Source organism: Megascapheus bottae, chromosome 7 (genome assembly GCF_031878675.1).
Source record: "Megascapheus bottae isolate mThoBot1 chromosome 7, mThoBot2.hap1, whole genome shotgun sequence".
Lineage (NCBI taxonomy): Eukaryota > Metazoa > Chordata > Mammalia > Rodentia > Geomyidae > Megascapheus > Megascapheus bottae.
This window is the reverse complement of record NC_143515.1, coordinates 7,334,054-7,350,963: the sequence shown is the minus strand read 5'-3', so window position 1 is coordinate 7,350,963 and position 16,910 is coordinate 7,334,054. Positions and strand designations below refer to the sequence as shown.

Sequence of the window (16,910 nt, the reverse complement as noted above, 5' to 3'; positions counted from 1 at the left end):
CTCTCAAGTTCCACTTCCACATATGTATATTGGACTGTATGTCTGGTCATCCTTCCGAGTGGTGAAATGCATAAGCCCTAGTTTTGTTAAATTGTAATTATGTAAACACCATGCTAGTCTACTCTTGGCCACTATGTACCAGGAACTAGGGCATCCTTTTCTTTTCTTGATCCACGCCCATTCCTGCCTCAAGCTCTTGCACCTTCCATCCCTGTTCCAATGGCACTCCCCTGAAGAGTACTTGTCTGTGAACAGCCAATCTTATCTAGTCAGCATACTGTCTGTCTCTTCTAGAAGGATGCAAGCTCTGTGAGGCAAAAATGAATGTCTACTGCCTAGCACAGTACCCAGCCCCACACAGGTGTGTAATGATGTCCAGTAAATTTTATCTTTTTTAAAGTGTGTGATTCTGTGAGTATAAATGAAGGCATGTAACTATAATCAAGATATAAGGCAAGCCCAATATTCTAATCCTCTTGCCATGTACTATAAACCTCAAATCTTCCCTCCAATTCCTACAATTCATCAATTTGGCTTTTCTTTTTGGTCCTATAGTTTTAGTTTTCATATGTTAGTAAGTAATTACAAAGAAATGGATGCTATTAGCTCTTTTTTTTTTGGGGGGGGGGGGATTCCAGAGTACCATTTGTACTTATGAATAGCTTATCTTGGCTTCTGTGTTTCTCATTCACTTTCACTCCGCCTACTTAACAACAGAAGTTGAGTCCCTGGAATTCTTCCTACATTCTCAGCCTTCCTTCTCTCATCATAATCACCTTGCACCTCAGTGCCATCATTGTATTTCTGTAAGACTTTTCCATATACACCCAAACCATAAGCTCTGCAGCGGTAGAGACTGTGTGCTCAATGCTCTAGCTCCTTCCTGTGCCTGGCACATCAGAGGTTGCTAAAGGAACACACGGGGAATATTTGAGTGCATGCAACCTTTGCCATCAACTATTGTAATCAACCATGTTCAACACGCCACTTCTCTCTTGTCTGACCTGGGCTGGGAACCCATTCACCACCTCAGGGGTTTCCCAATCACTTTTCTTTGCACTCAGAAGGTTGGTCCTTCTTGCCATGAAGTCTTAGCTCTCAACTCAGATGTGACTGTTGGAATAATTTCCCTGAGCCTTGTAGCTAAGCTGGTCCTCTCAGCCCTTTCCCTTGTAATTATGTCACTCTAAATTTAATTTGTATCTGTGCACGAGGGCAAAGAGCTTGTGTTTATCCAGAGGTTAAATCCTGACCTCACTTTCCTGTCTTGGCACCTTTTAGCTATCATTTGGTTGCACACTGCAACCACATACATGCATGTGCTCTTCTTGGTGGGTTTATCTGCATTCTGAGACTATGAGTGACGTTCACTGGCTCAAGTTTCAAGTATCATGCATGCTAATACTGAGTCCCAGTAACACAAGAACCTTACTTTTACCATTGGAGAGCAACATTTGGACAAGTGCTCTTTCTATGTTAGCTTACTTTCTAAAACTTATCCACTCTGACTCATGCAGCTTCCCCTTCTTCTTCCCTGAGAACTTTACAGGCCTGATTGACAAGAAACCACTAACTTTCTACCTCCTATTCATGTGAACTCATTATCTAGAGGTTAATTGGAGATAAAAGCCTCAGATACTTTTGGCTTTGAACCTTGATCCTCAGATCTCAGCCTCCTGAGTAGCTAGGATTACATCGTGAGCCACCATGCCTGGGTCCTGCATGGTACTTCTTGAGTGAGCAGCCTATACCTGCAACCCTGATTTCTTTCTCATCTATTGTCTCAACTTTTTTTTTTGGTAAATTTTAGGCTAGTACCAGAGCTTGCTCATTTGGTACTCTACTACCTGAGCCACATCTGTAGCCTGGCTTTTTGCTGGTTATTTTTTTTTTTCATATTTTTTTATTGTAATTAACAGAAGGGTTACACTATATTCACCAGATAGAAGGTGCATGACTTCACAAATTTCCCCCCTTCCCTGTCCAATTTCAAATAACCAATTATTTGCTGGTTATTTTGAAGACTGGTTCTGAACATTGATCTTCCAGATCTCAGTCTTCTAAGTAGTTAGGATTGTAAATGTCAGCTACCATGCCTGACTCTGTTTCAATGTTTAGAAAAATTATTTTTAAACAATAGAATAACTTACAACACATGTACATATCACCTAGCTCTGCTAAGTCTCAACATTTGCTACAGTTAATCCAAATCTTTTTTTATAGGCTATAATTAAAAATAACTTAGAAACCATTTCCTGATCAAATATTCTTGATAACAGATTATCTAAGTCACGACACTTTAGAATCAAAACAATGAACCTTCGATCCTCTGCAGGCTTCTTTTTAATATCTGGATTGGTTTGGGTATCATTTGGGTCTCCTCTCCCATTTATAGTTTTGATTCCTGCTTGACTTTTGGGAGCTGTCTTGTTCAGAAAGTGGTTCTGGGGAGGAGCATTTTTCAACTTGCAGTTCAAAGTCTGTGCTTTTTGTTGAAGGAGGTTGTTAAATTTGGTATCATTGGTTTTGTTTGCTTTTATGCTAGGAGTACTTGGAACGACCGAGGTCTGAGGCCTTAGAGAATGTTGAGTAGTCTTCTGGTCTCTCTTGATGCTTGGGTGTTGATTGGTTGGTGCTCCCTGAAGCAAGTTGGGATGTGTTGTAAGTCTAGGTTTTACTTGTTCAGTACCATGGACTGACTGTAACTCAGTTTTATTTGGTCTTCCATATTTACCTCTGTTAGCCTGTATATGATTTATGTCCTTAACCACTGGTTTCTTGGATGCTTGAGACGTCCTATGAGTCTGAATAAAGTGAGAGGGAACTGTCCTTGAGGGTTTTGCTCTTGGGTTTGTAAGATCTGCAACTCTAGAGAGTTGCTGTGATTTTACTGGTAGAGCCCGGATTTGTGTTTCTCCAAAACACTTTTTATTAACCCTGTCTTTCAGAACAGCACTGTTAACCGAACTTTTGCTAGACACTTGTTTAGGAGCCAAGCTGCACTTGATTTGCTTGTAAGTATTGGTCTTTGGCTTGCTTATAGTATGTAATTCAAGATCTGGCTTTTGTTTAGGTTCTGATGAGGTTTGGAGCAAGTTCTCTTTGTTCATCTCATTTAGAAAGCCACCCACAGATTTGTCTTCAGTGTGGGAATGATCCACGGAGTCCATCCATTTAGCATTTCCCTGGCCGGCTCCCTGCTGCTTTGTGGTTTTCAATTCCTGTGTAGTAGAGGACCGCACAGGTTTTGTTGACAGTTCAGTGGTGGATGACCCAGCTTCACGCTGCTGGTGACTCTTGCTGGGTGGCTTATAGTTTGAGTTAGAAGAAGCATATCTTGAAGTTGGCCTTTTGTTCAGAGGTGGCTCTAACTTTGGCTTCTGAGACCCGATAGTATTAGTTGGTCTGAACTGGAGTTTAATGTTGACAGTCCTTGTAGATTTGATAGGCAAAACAGCATGGCTGGTAATATCCTTTTTGGGTCTAATAGTCTGAAAGGACAAAGAAAAACATATTCAAAAAATCTGTAGTAGAGCTGTGGCTCAAGTGGCAGGGTCCCTGACTTGAGAGCTCCATGCTGGACACTGGTGACTCGTGCCTATAAGGATATGGTTCGAAGTTTGCCCACACTGGTAAGTCCATGACACTCAATCATCAATTAACTACCAAAAGAGCTAGAAGTGGAGTTGTGGCTTAAGTGGCAGGGTGCTAATCTTGAGCAAAAGAGTTTAGGGACAGTGCTTAGGTACTGAGTTCAAACCCCAGGAACAGCTCTTCTAGCCCCCCCCTCCAATTATAATAGATCACTGTTTTACAATAACAAGAAAAATAACTGCTTAAACATATATTAGATAGCATAAGTTAGAATTTCATTTAAGAAAGTAGAAAAAAGGTTCAGCTCACTAACGAGTGACTTTTATAACGAATTCCTACTAGAAATATAGCGTACTGGAGCACCTCGCTAAACACCTAACATCTCAGTAGGAGTTATATTTGTGAAGGCACTAAGCTTTAAGTTAGAGTGTTTATTATTAATATGCAAGTATTTTAGCCACATGGTTTAAATTTGGATCAGAAAGGAGGAATGAGGTTACAGCAATCTGGAAACTAGGGAGAGGAGTTTAGAACTGACATGATGACCAATAGGAACGAGCTGCTGTGGATTCTAAAGCATCCACAGTGGAGGCAGTCAGTCAGAACAGAGATTCTGGAACGTAAGAATACCTGGTGGCCCAGAAAGGAGATGGAAGTGTTGACAGTTACCATACTCTTGAGACTATTGTGAAGAACTACGTAATGAGTATGGAAAGGAACTCTGAGGCTTTATGACATTAATGGCAAGAGATATCTGTCTTGAAAACTCTTGGTGCTACTGTTGCTAAGAGTGGGGTACAAGAGTATGGAAGTGAAAGGCAGAGAGATAGCTGGCAAATATAGGGGTTACTCCTTGGCCCCAACATTTATATCCATCTCAGATCTCTGCATCATTGCTAACAAAAAAAGTGGAAATGGTGGCATGAACGCTTCCCTATGTGTTATTTTTGTTGTCTTTCCTTATATATTTATCTTACATATTTAATGAAACTCAGATATAGTTACTTCATATAGTATAAAACTTACCATTTTGAAGTATACAACCCAGTGAGTTTTACTGTACTTACAAGGCTGGACAACTATCACTACTATGTAGTGCCAGAAAAGTGTTGGCAGTTACTCTACTTCCCTCTCCCCATAGCCCTTGGCAACTAACGATCTACTTTCTGTTTGTATATCTGTACTGATGGAATCATGGGCCAAGAGCATGGCCTAGTGGTAGAATGCTTGCCTACCATGCACGATGCCTGGGGTTCAATTCCTTGGTACCACATACACAGAAAAAGTTGGAAGCAGTGCTATGGCTCAGGTGATAGAGCCCTAGCCTTGAGAAAGCCCAAAGACAGTGCCCCGGCCCTGAGTTCAAACCTTAGACCTAGGGAAAAAAATATAGCCTTTTGTGTGTCTAGTTCCTTAGCATGTTTTCTAGATTCACTCATGGTGTATATATAGTATGTATCAAAGCTTCATTATTTTATCAAAGTTATATATAACTTCTATTTTAGAAATGCTTTAGGTTCACTTTAAAATTGTCCAGAAAGTACCCAGGGATACCCTAATTGTTTTTTCCCAAATATGCACCTAATTACTTCTTTAGGGTAAATATTTCATTATATATATATATTTACTTATCAACTGACATTTGGGTTGCTATAGACTATCTGTGTGCATTTTGTGAGAGTATATGTTTTAATTTTCTGGCATACTTACCTATATAATATATACCAAGAAGCAGAATTGTTGGGTCATATGGTAAATCTAAGCTTAACTTTTGAGGAGCTAAAAACTATTTTTCAAGGTAGCTGAACCAATTTACATTCCTACTTATAATGTACGCAGGTTCTAATTTCCCTACATCTACTCAATTTTAGTTATTGCTTGCCTTTTTATGATTTTAACCTTTTTGTCAGTCATGGGGCTTGAACTCTGGGCCCGGGTGCTATCCCTTAGCTCTTCAGCTCAAGGCTAGCACTCGACCACTTGAAGCCATAGCACTACTTCCAGTTTTCTGGTGGTTAATTGGAGATGAGAGTCTCACAGACTTTTTGTGCCTGGGCTGGTTTTGAACCATGATTCTTAGATATCAGCCTTCTGAGTAGCTAGGATTATAGGTGTTAGCCACCACCCTGGCTTTTAACTTTTGCCTTTTCTTTGTTTTTTTTTTTTTTTTTTGTCTTGTCTTTTCTTACTGAGGATTGAACCCAGGATGCTAGACTTCCTAGGCAAGCACTTTGCCACTACTTATCTACATCCCAACCCTATTTATCTTGTTAAATGAAGACATTTCAGTTAGTATGAGGTAGAATCTCAATGCGGCTTTGATTTGTATTTTCCTGACAGTTATGATGTAGAGAATTTCTTCATATCTTTATCTTTTGAGAAATGTCTTATCAGATCTTTTGTCCATTTAAAAACTAGTGTTTGTCTTTTAGTAGTTGAGTTGTAAGAGTCATATATCCTGGATACTAGAGCCTTAGCAGATAAATGACTTGCAAATATTTACACTTCTACATCTTTTATATCTTGATTTTAGATCAGTCTGATCTGGCCAACTTATAGGATATAGAACTAGTTACGCAGTTTCAAGTATCCCAGTGAGAAAGAAACTGGGTATAGAAGAGTTGTTATAAGGCTAGCAACTGATAAGTAAATCCAGACCATTGGAACTGGGAGAGATTTTAGATATCATTAAATTCAGTCCCCTCATCTGAGAGAGCAAATAACCTGCTTAAGAGTAGGTAGAGAATTAGAGGCCAGATTGGAGGTAGAATTTCAGTTTTTGAACTCTGGACTCTGACTGTTGGTCTTTTTCAACCCACCTTATAACTGAACAAAATTGAAATAGACAAAACACCAATAACAAAAATAACAAGACAGTTCGTAGGAGAAGAAAGAAATGGTTCAAACTAAAGTTGCTATCTGTTCTCTGGACATATGAAGTAGAAGGAAGAAAATTCACAATGGATAAAACTAGGTTTAAATCAAGAGAGACAGGTGGCTGTACAATTGGCACTATGCTAAACTCTAAGGAGAGTTTTATCCTGATAAAAAAAGATATAACACAAGAAAAGTATGCTTTAGTGAAATAAGGGCCACTGTAGAGGCTGGTAGGGACGGCAGAGCATAGTGGTGTCCAAACATTTTATTCTTACACTCTAGCCTTTTAATAACTCAGGATCCCACAATTAGTTCATGTGTTCAAGCCTAGTTATTAAATATATTTTGTTGGAATAAGGTTGTATGCACATCACTGTTATTTCTTTTTCTTCTTCTAATAAGTAGGTAAGACTAGAGGGATTTTGTGATTGTGTGTGTGTGTGTGTGTGTGTGTGTGTGTGTGTGTGTGTGTGTGTGTGTGTGTGTGTATACTGATCCTGGGGCTTGAACTCAAGGCCTAGGCACTGTCCCTAAGTTTTTTTGGCTACCACTTGAGTCACAGTGCCACTCCTTTTTGAGTAGTTTTGGTGGAGGTAAGAATCTCATAGGGACTTTTCTGCCCAGCTGGCTTCAAACCGTGATTCTCAGAGCTCAGTCTTATGAGTAGCTGGGGACTATAGGCATGAGCACCTGGCGCCTGGCTTAGACTGATGACAGCAGTTAATACTCCTCATTTTGAGCTAAGCAAGATGTATGTGCTTAAAATCTCTCTGCCAAAAATAGTCTGGTTAGATGTATGATTACATTAATAATTTCACCTGCTTGTGAGGTGGAGCCTGGGAGGCTTGTCCTGTGTGAAGCTAACCCAGTAACCTTCCTCTCTTGTGAAAAAGTAAAGTTAGGCTGGGTGTAGTAGCTGGTGCCTGTGACTTCCAACCATGGAGGTATAGTACAGTAGCTCGTATGGTGGGGCACACTTGTCACCCTAGCAAGCAGGAAATCACAAATAGGAGGATTACAGTTTAGGCCAGCTCAGGCATAAAGTGAGATTCTAACTCCAGAATACCAATGAGAAAAGTACAGTAGCTCAAGTGGTAGAGTGCCTGCTTGGCAAGCATAAGGATGAAGGTACCCGGTGTGGTTGGAAAAGAGAAACTGCAGGTCAGGCAGATTCTAAAACAAATCAATTTTAGGTAAAAGCAAGTGTGAAAGTTGGAGATCGGGAACTGGTTCTGTTGAAATGTGTGTCCACATACTATTATCTACCTCAACAGAAATTCCAGTCTGCAGGTATCAATAAATATGTCTTAGTGTTTCTTAACTCTGTCCTTTCAAACAGTTCTGTGAGGTCTTACTACACTCATTTTACACGTACAGCTAAAAAACACACTTAAGGTCATTTTATTATAAAATGAATTTAGAATTGTGACCCAGGCAGCTCTTAATTATTTTACATTACTGTTTCTCTGTAAATTTTCTAAAGAGTCTTCAAGGACTCTTTTTCATATCTTGGTTCAATAGGTTAAAAAAAAATCAATGTACAGGTGGGCACACATCTATAATCCTTTAATACTCAGGAGCCTGAGAACTGAAGATCACAGTTTGAAGCCAGCCTGGGCAAGAAAGCCTGTGAAACTCGTATCTTCAATGAAATACCAAAAAACCAGAATTGTGGTTAAAGCAGTAGCAAGCTAGCCTTGAGTAAAAAACTCAGAAACAGGGGCTGGTCGTTTGGCCTAGTGGTAGAGTGCCTGCCTAGCATGCACGAAGACCCAGGTTCGATTCCTCGGTACCACATACATAGAAAAAAGCTGGAAGCGGTGCTGAGGCTCAAGTGGTAGAGTGCTAGCCTTGAGAAAGTCCAAGGACAGTGCTCAGGCCCTGAGCTCAAGCCCAGGAAAAAACAACAACAAAAAAAAAACCCTCAGGGACAGTACCCAGGCCCTGAGTTCAAGCCCTACGGTTAGTCTGTGTATGCATGTGCACACGCACGCACGCACGCACGCACGCACGCGCGCACGCGCACACACACACACACACACACACACACCTATTCAAGAGCAGGAAATGAAAAGCTATGATCCTGCGAGTGGTTAACATTGTAGTAAGAGGACCCTGGAAAAGCTTTGTTCATGAGTGCTAGATTTTATCTTTATTTGGTGCATTGTTTGACCAAATACTAAATCTCTCTAAACCTCAGTCCTGTCATTTTGTAAAATTACCATAATAATAATAATAATATTAGCAATAATATCTACCTTCTAGTGTCATACATTCTGCTTTTTATAAGTTAGTTTTAACTTAGGCTTCTTGGTCCATAATAATTATTCTTACAAGTGTTCTGGTTTGATCATAAACTCATATGGCCAACCTTTTTACTGGGCTGAGTACTGAGATAATGTATGGGCCCTGCCCAGCACTGGAAACAAACAGTAAGTACTCAAAAGTTAACTATTATATTAGGTACCAAATGTTTTATAAAGTGTGTTATGTAACAATGTCTATAAACTTGCTCAGAATTGCCTTCCTTATCCTTATCTTTACACTATATAAAACAGATAAGAGAGGTATTATGCTCAATTAAGAGATGATTTGCTTGATTAAAAGATGATTTGCTGAAGACAGCACTGTTACTGTTTGATATGCCTCTGGGAATTTGTATGAGGAATCATTCTTTACAACTTCTGTCATACAGTGCAATCTTCACTGTAGATAGAAGAAGGCTAACCAAATGCTTTTCTGATTGTTCATATCATTGCATAATAATTTTGCCTTACATTAACTTTTCAATCCTTCACTGTACCTAACCATGTCACATATACAGATGACACATAATACCCATGCAATAGATATCCATGTAAACACAACATGTCTGTACATATACATATATGTATATGTGCATTCATACATGTAATGGAGCTGTTTAATCTTATTCAAATTGGTACCAATACCTGTCTTACCTTGGGCAACACAAAGCACTTTAGAACTTCAATAAAATTATGGTTTTGGAAACTAGAGACAGGATTTTTAGGGATACTTATTACAGAAGGCTACTTCTTAAAACTTAAAAATGTTGGTATGTTAGGAATCTATTTTATTCACATTATAGCTGAATTACATTCTTATTAAGCAACTAAAAATATTCAACAAAGGTACTCTTTTGTTTGTTTACTTCTTGGTGGTGCTAGAGGTCAGTGTTCTCCTTTAGTGACTACAGAGCTATTCAATTAAAAAAATTATCTTTAAGTAGTTGCATAAAACAGTTGCCATTCAAAGCCATTTATGAATATGTTACCCCTTTAATCATTCTCTCCCCAATCCCACTCTTCAATTTTCTGAACTTCATAAAATATGCATTGAATTTTATGACTGCATTCTCACTACCTTTCTCTCTTGTGTTCATCTAGCTCCCTCCCTGATCTCCTCGACTTCATGGCAGTGTGCAAAGTGGTTTAGACCACTGACACTCAGTATTGTCATTTAATAGCTACATGACCTTGGGAAACTATTAAGCTTTTCTACCAGTTTCCATGTTTATAAAATGGTGTCAGAGGTCGGGAGTTTGGCCTAGTGGTAGAGTGCTTGCTTAGCATGCACAAAGACCCAGGTTCGATTCTTTGGTACCACATACATAGAAAAAAGCTGGAAGTGGCGCCGAGGCTCAAGTGGTAGAGCTCTAGCCTTGAGAAAGTCCAAGGATAGTGCTCAGGTCCTGAGCTCAAGCCCAGGACTGGTAAAAAAAAAAGGGGGGGGGGGGTCTGTCTGTGGCCAGTCTGTGAGAACTCAACAAGTAGTGTAAAATCAGAAAGTGCTATGCAGATATTAAGCATTCAATAAATGCTAGCTAGCATATATTAAACTTATATTGAAAGACCACTTAAGATATTTTTAGTTTTTTTTTGTTACAAAATGAAGCTATAATTTGTTGTAGTTTTCAAAAAATATTTGTCTTACTGAGCCAAATGCTCTTACATTTGTGAGAAATTATTTAAAATATATTTTCTTGAGGCTGCATCCTTAATATTTTTATTACTTATCAATTTCAAAATTAGTCAAAAAGACTAATTTCTACTTACAGATTTGGAAGGTGGTGGAATCGAATCATTATTCTTGGCTTTTAGGTAATGCCTGTAATAAAGAAAATAAAATTAATCCTTAGTACAGAAGGATCAGCAAGTCTGAAATATATATATGATATATATATGTATACTAGGAAGGATAGGGATTAACAATTACAATCAAAATTTTCAAGTCGTAAGAATTTCTGTATGTGACAAAAGAACCCAAAATTACCAAGTAAAAAGTCTCATTATCATACTTTCCTGGTCCTATATTCCCTCAAGAAAGTATCCCAGCTCTTACCAACTTTGTGGTAGTCCTTTCATAGATAACATATGCATAAATGCAGTATTCTAATAACACTAATAAAACAATCTGGTTTCTACATTATATGTGTAGTCTTATTCAAACATCATTCTTTGACTTGATGATGTGCCAGACACTGGAGATGAGACAATTATCTACTTCTTTTAAAAAGGTCATTATTAAAGTATTTCCAAATCTTGGATTTTTCAGGGGCAAAAGTGATATATAGCTGATTTTCCATATCCGTGGACTATACAGCTGTAGGTTTTTTTTTTTTTTTTTTTTTTTGCCAGTCCTGGGCTTGAGCTCAGGGCCTGAGCACTGTCCTTTGGCTTTCTCAAGGCTAGAGCTCTACCACTTGAGCCTCAGCACCACTTCCGGCTTTTTTGTATGTATGTGGTACCAAGGAATCGAACCCTGGTCTTCATGCATGCTAGGCAAACACTTTAACCACTAGGCCAAACTCCCGGCCCTACAGCTGTAGTTTTAACCAACCTCTGTTAAAAAAAACCCCCAAACCTGAAAAATGTTATTGCATTGTCACTGAACATGGTGAACTTTTTTTGTAATTATTGCTGAAAAACAACAGTAGGCTATTGCACCATATTAGGTATCATAAGTAACTGACAGCTGATTGTGCATTGTTTATATGCAAATACTATTTTATTTTATAGAAGTCTTGAGTACCTTAGGCTTTTGGCATCTGGGGGTAGTCTCAGAATCAATGTTATGTACACTGAGGCATGAATCAAACAAACAAAACAAGAACAAAAACAGGTCTATTATCTACCTAGTGAAGTAAAACTCTAATAAAATAAAATAGAAGGAAAACAGCAGAATTTGGAAAGATTAAATCTCCATTGGGAAAAAAGACAGAAAAACGGTCTTGCTGTGTAGTACAGGCTAGGGGAGAATTCGCTATTTAGCTCAAGGTAATCCAAATTCATAACTCTCTTGCCTCAATTTCTTGAGAGATGGGATTACAGGAGTGTGCTACAACTCCCAGACTATCAAATACGCGCTGTGTGTGTGTGTGTGTGTGTGTGTTAGTGAGGGGTCTGGGCATTGTCTCTGAGCTCTTTTGCCACAGCTCATAATGAGATAGTTTCTGGTGGTTGATTGGAGATAAGAGTCACACAGACTTTCCTGCCCAGACCGGCTGTGAACCTCCTCAGTAGCTAGGATTATAGGCATAAGCCACCAGTATCTGGCTCTATGAATCAATGCTAGAGATATACTTAATAAGACACAGAGGTTCTTACCCTTATGTAGTAGGATTTTTTTTTTTTGCCAGTTTTGGGACTTGAACTCAGGGCCTGGGGCACTTTTGCTCAAGGCTAGTGCTCTGCCACTTGAGCTACAGCACCACTTCTGGCTTTTTCTGTGTATGTGGCACACTAGACCAGCACTCTACCACTAGGCCGCTCTTCCAGCCATGTAGTAGGATTTTGAACACAAAATATAGTTTTCCAGACAAGGGTTTTACCATGTAAACTGTATACTCAGTAAGACCTTGTTTCAAAAGAAAAATGATTTCAGTTTAATTAACCAAATTAATTGAAGTTAATAGTTAATAGGTGACTAAAAACCCAAGGCAAAATTAAGGGTGACTATTAACTTTGTAAAAACCAATTTTCAAGTAAAATTGGGTAATACAATGGGAAGACAATACATTGACAAAAGACAAGAGTGAAATGGTTATGTTCTATCTACAAAAGTGCATGTGGGGAGCTCTCAGATGCCAATATTGAGAACTGGCTATAAGAGATGCACAAGAAAGACTCAAACTGGGGTGATTCAACTGATAGACCAAAAATTATCTTTGTAAGAATCAACTTCCCCAGAAAAAGAAGAGACAAGAATATTTCCAGCATGATAACTAATACTGTAGGTCTTCCATTTTTTGGAACACAATAATAATGCTTAAATCTTTGCCAATAGACTAGGTTTAGCAAGTGCTAGTCATATCTGGACTCAAGTGTTCTTTTTAAGTTATCATCAGATCTACAATATGGGCTGAATAGGTTGCAAACAGAAAAAGACTACTTTTAAAAAATGATTTAAGTTAGTATTAACAAGGGCAACAAAACTGGCATAAATACATAGACAAACTCACTTGGTATTAGGGTTCTTCAATTTTCCCTTGGCTGCTAGGTACTCCTGGAGCTTTCTTTGACGCTCTTCTGTAAAACACAGAATCATATAAACAACAGAATTTAGCTGGCAATTTTACCAAGTTCATATATATCCTAAAACATGTCACTTTTCTATCATGATTTTGATTTATAACATACTGTGATAAAGTAGTCAGTCTTTTTGTTTTGTCAGCATGGGACTGGAACTCTGGGCCTGAATGTTGTCCCTGAGCTCTTCAACTCAAGGCCAGCACTTTACCATTTGAGCCACAGTGCCACTTCCAGTTTTCTGGTAGTTAATTGGAGGTAGGAATCTCACAGACCTTCGTGCCCTGGCTGGCTTTGAACTGCAATCCTCAAAACTCAGCTTCCTGAGAAGCTAGGATTACAGGTGTGGCACCCAGCCATAGCCAGTCTTTAAGTTCAGCTTCTGGTTAGGGTCAACATCAACAACATCCAAGTCTCATAATAAGTTCCTTATACTTGTAATACTTCTTTTAATTCACACAATGATCCTATTGGGTATAGTGCATTCCAAAATTCCAAGTATGAAGCAAAAGTAGCATCTGAAACCACATTTATTGACTCCCAGAGTCCTTAATTAAACTACTGTTCTTAGCTATAACACACCATACTTTACATGAAGAAACTCTAACTGGCCCACCTGAGTTGGTGAGAACTGGTGTAGTTTCTTTTATCTCTCTTCTTAGAGGGACAGAGTTTTTTTTTTTACACCCAAACCCTTACTCAGTTCCTTTTGTGACTAAAGAAAAAAAAGCCAGGTTAGCAGGGCAAGGTGGGGATGTTACTAGTGAACATCTACACTTTTCATGGCAGGAATTTTTTATGCCAGGCATTTATGGGAAGATAAAAAGTATAGGCTGAATATACTCATCTAACACCTGAAATTAAAAAGGGCCAACATGATAGAAATTCATGCTTTGGCCTGGGAGTTTGGCCTAGTGGTAGAGTGCTTGCCTGGCATGTATGAAGGCCCTGGTTCAATTCCTTGGTGCCACATATACATAGAAAAAGCCAGAAGTGGTGCTGTGCTCAAGTGGTAGAGTTTTGGCCTTAAGAAAGTGCTCAGGCTCCGAGTTCAAGCCTTAGGACTGGCAAAAAAAAAAAAATCCATACCTCCTATAACTGATCAATTAAAACACATGTGTACTACAAATACTGCATGAAATTACCTTCAAATTATATGTAATATATATATATATATACACACACACACACATATATATATTATATATATATATATGTATATATACTATAACCATAGCCAGACATGGTGACCCACCTTGTAATCCCAGCTACTCAGGGCAGCCTAGGGAAAAAAGTAGTAAGATCCTATCTCAAAAACAAGCATGATGTAATTGCATATGACTATAGTCCCAGCCACTCAAGAGGTACAAGTAGGGGGATTACAGTCTGAGGCTGGCCCAGGCAAAAGCTCTTTTTTTTTTTTGCCAGTCCTGGGCTTGAGCTCAGGGCCGGAGCATTGTCCTTGGACTTTCTCAAGGCTAGAACTCTACCACTTGAGCCTCAGCACCACTTCCAGCTTTTTCTATATATGTGGTACCAAGGAATCGAACCTGGGTCTTCGTGCATGCTAGGCAAGCACTTTAACCATTAGGCCAAACTCCTGGCCCCTCAAAAGCTCTTTTAAAAATAAACTAAAGCAAAAAGAGATGGGGCATGGCTCAAGTGGTAGAGTACTTGCTCTGAATTCAAAATCAGGTATTGTCAAAAAAAGAAATGAAAATTAGTTTTATATTAAGTTTTGGAACCCATCCCCAGGATATTTTATCATCTATACAAATATTCCAAAATCTGAAATTTGAAACCCTTCTGATCACTAGTAATTCAGATAAGGGACAATTAAACTGTTCTTCTGCTTTCCAGAACACTTTCAGTCTAGTAGTGGAGATAATACACAGCACAACATATCTTATATATGGTAAAATTCTAGGTGCCTAAGCAAAGGTCAAAGAAAACAAATTGTGGGGTTTCATCAGTGCATGGTAGGAGGAGCAAATCATTTGAAAAGATGAAAATACATAATCAGTTTGTTAAAGGTTACAGAGGTGCAAAACTATTCTTAACCCTCTGAGTTTCCTCTCAGACTGTGCTGCATCTCTATCAGATGGCTCTGAGAAATATACTTAGGTTCATGTTCAATGTGTAGAGTCTCACATACAGGGCTGGAGTCACAGCTCTGAGACATCTAGGACGTTAAATCTTGAAGAGCTGTTGCATGAAGCACCTAGGCCAGGGCCCAGGATGTATGGCCATCAACAGGTATGGTTGATCAATCAACACTGAATACAAAGGAATCTTGATACACTGTTGGTGGGGATGTAAATTGGTGCTGCAATTACACAAATCAGCACAGAGGTTCCTTAGAAAACTAACAACTACCATATGATCATCCTATACTACTCTTGGGCATGGAGGAAATGTGAGTCAGCACACCATAGATACCACAATAGCCAACCGATAGAACCGGTTCAGATGTCCATCAACAGGTGAGTGAGTAAAGGAAATGTGGCATATATACACTATATATGTAAAGAAAAAAACAAAAATGAAATTATGTCATTTGCAAGAAAACCAGTGGATCTGGGAGATCATCATGCTAAGCAAAATGAGCAGACTTAGGAAGACCAATATTGCATGTTTTCTCTAGAAACTAATTTAAAAAAATGGACATGAACATGGAACATGGGGAAACTACTTGGATAGGGGAACTGGGAGAAGTGGGGGAGAGAAAATGGGAGAGAATTGCAGGTCTGTGTGAAACGGTCATGATAAAACTCATGAAAAATTGTAAGAAAGTTTTTTTAAAAGTGGGTAGGTTGTGGGAAATTGAGAGAGGGGATCAACCTGATCAAAGCGTAGTATATGCATGTGTGGAAATACTAGGACGGAGCCTCCAGCACGAACGCCAAGCGCCAATGAAAAACGTGAGGGGAAATGATCGGGTGTGTCTCCTGGAGATGGCTTGGTGGCACCTGAGCCGGGACACACCGAAGGGCAGGAAAGGGCTCCAGACTCATCCGAGAGCTCCAGGAATCCCCGGGGCCTGGCACCCCGCGCCCGCGTCCAATCAAGCTCCAGGAGGCAGCGGTGTGGAGGCGCCGGGGGCCGGCTCCGAGGCCTGGGCCACACCCCCGGCGCCGGGCCTCACCTTTCCCCCTGGTGGGCCCTGGGGGTGTGGTCCCGGGGCGGGCCCTCGTTTCTATATCGCGAACCCCTGGTGGGCCCTGGAGATGCCCGGGGTCCTCTGGCCCCCGCGTACGTTCCTCGTCATCCCGGGTCCCGGCCTCTTCCTCCGGGCCGGGGTCTGGGGAGACTGAGGCAGCCGCGAGACCAGACGTCGGCTGCAAGGACTCCCCCAGTGGACTCCCTATTTCCCTGCCTGTGCTTAACGTCTGCAAGAAGCGCGACGCGCGTTGGTACTCACCGGCGGCTGCGGAGGGCCCGGGCCCCACCATGACTCCCAACTACCGGCAGTTTCCCTTCAAAGGCCGCGCCGCGCCGGGAGCCGCGGCGGCGGAACCGCGCGCCCGCGCGCTCATTGGCTTCCGTGAGTTTGAAACTCGCCAATCAGAAGCGCGGTCGCAGGAAACAGACGCACGCCGCCAGGCTGCTCCGGGCGCTTTGATTGGCAGAAGGCGTGGCTAAGTCGGCCCCGGCCCCGCTCGGCCTGTGGGGATGACGTCACCGCGGACGCTGTCGGTCCAGGAAGCCTGTGGTAGAGGCCGACCCGGTGGGCCCCGGCGGACTAGGCCGCACTCCCGGGCTTAGGTATTCGTTCCTATTCACTGGCACAGTGGAGAACAAGCACACCCCAAATCTAAAAAGTTAGATGAATTTCCATTATAAGTGTATATTAGTGTTATGTATTATTGTACCTAGTCTCTTCTTTAGTCC

At 40.4% G+C, this 16,910-nt stretch overlaps 1 protein-coding gene across 1 annotated transcript in view; it reads right to left on the bottom strand.

Annotated features, from left to right (window-relative positions):
* The window catches only part of Ckap2l (cytoskeleton associated protein 2L), a 29,927-nt gene extending 13,375 nt beyond the window's left edge, over positions 1–16,552 (bottom strand). The window contains exons 1-4 of the mRNA XM_090336364.1: positions 16,441–16,552; positions 12,953–13,019; positions 10,548–10,599; positions 2,320–3,491 (exon numbers count right to left, since the gene is read on the bottom strand). Coding sequence (XP_090192490.1) covers positions 2,320–3,491; positions 10,548–10,599; positions 12,953–13,019; positions 16,441–16,471 — 1,322 coding nt within the window. The 5' untranslated portion in view covers positions 16,472–16,552. The remainder of the gene's footprint in view (positions 1–2,319; positions 3,492–10,547; positions 10,600–12,952; positions 13,020–16,440) is intronic.
* Positions 16,553–16,910: the final 358 nt, after the last annotated feature.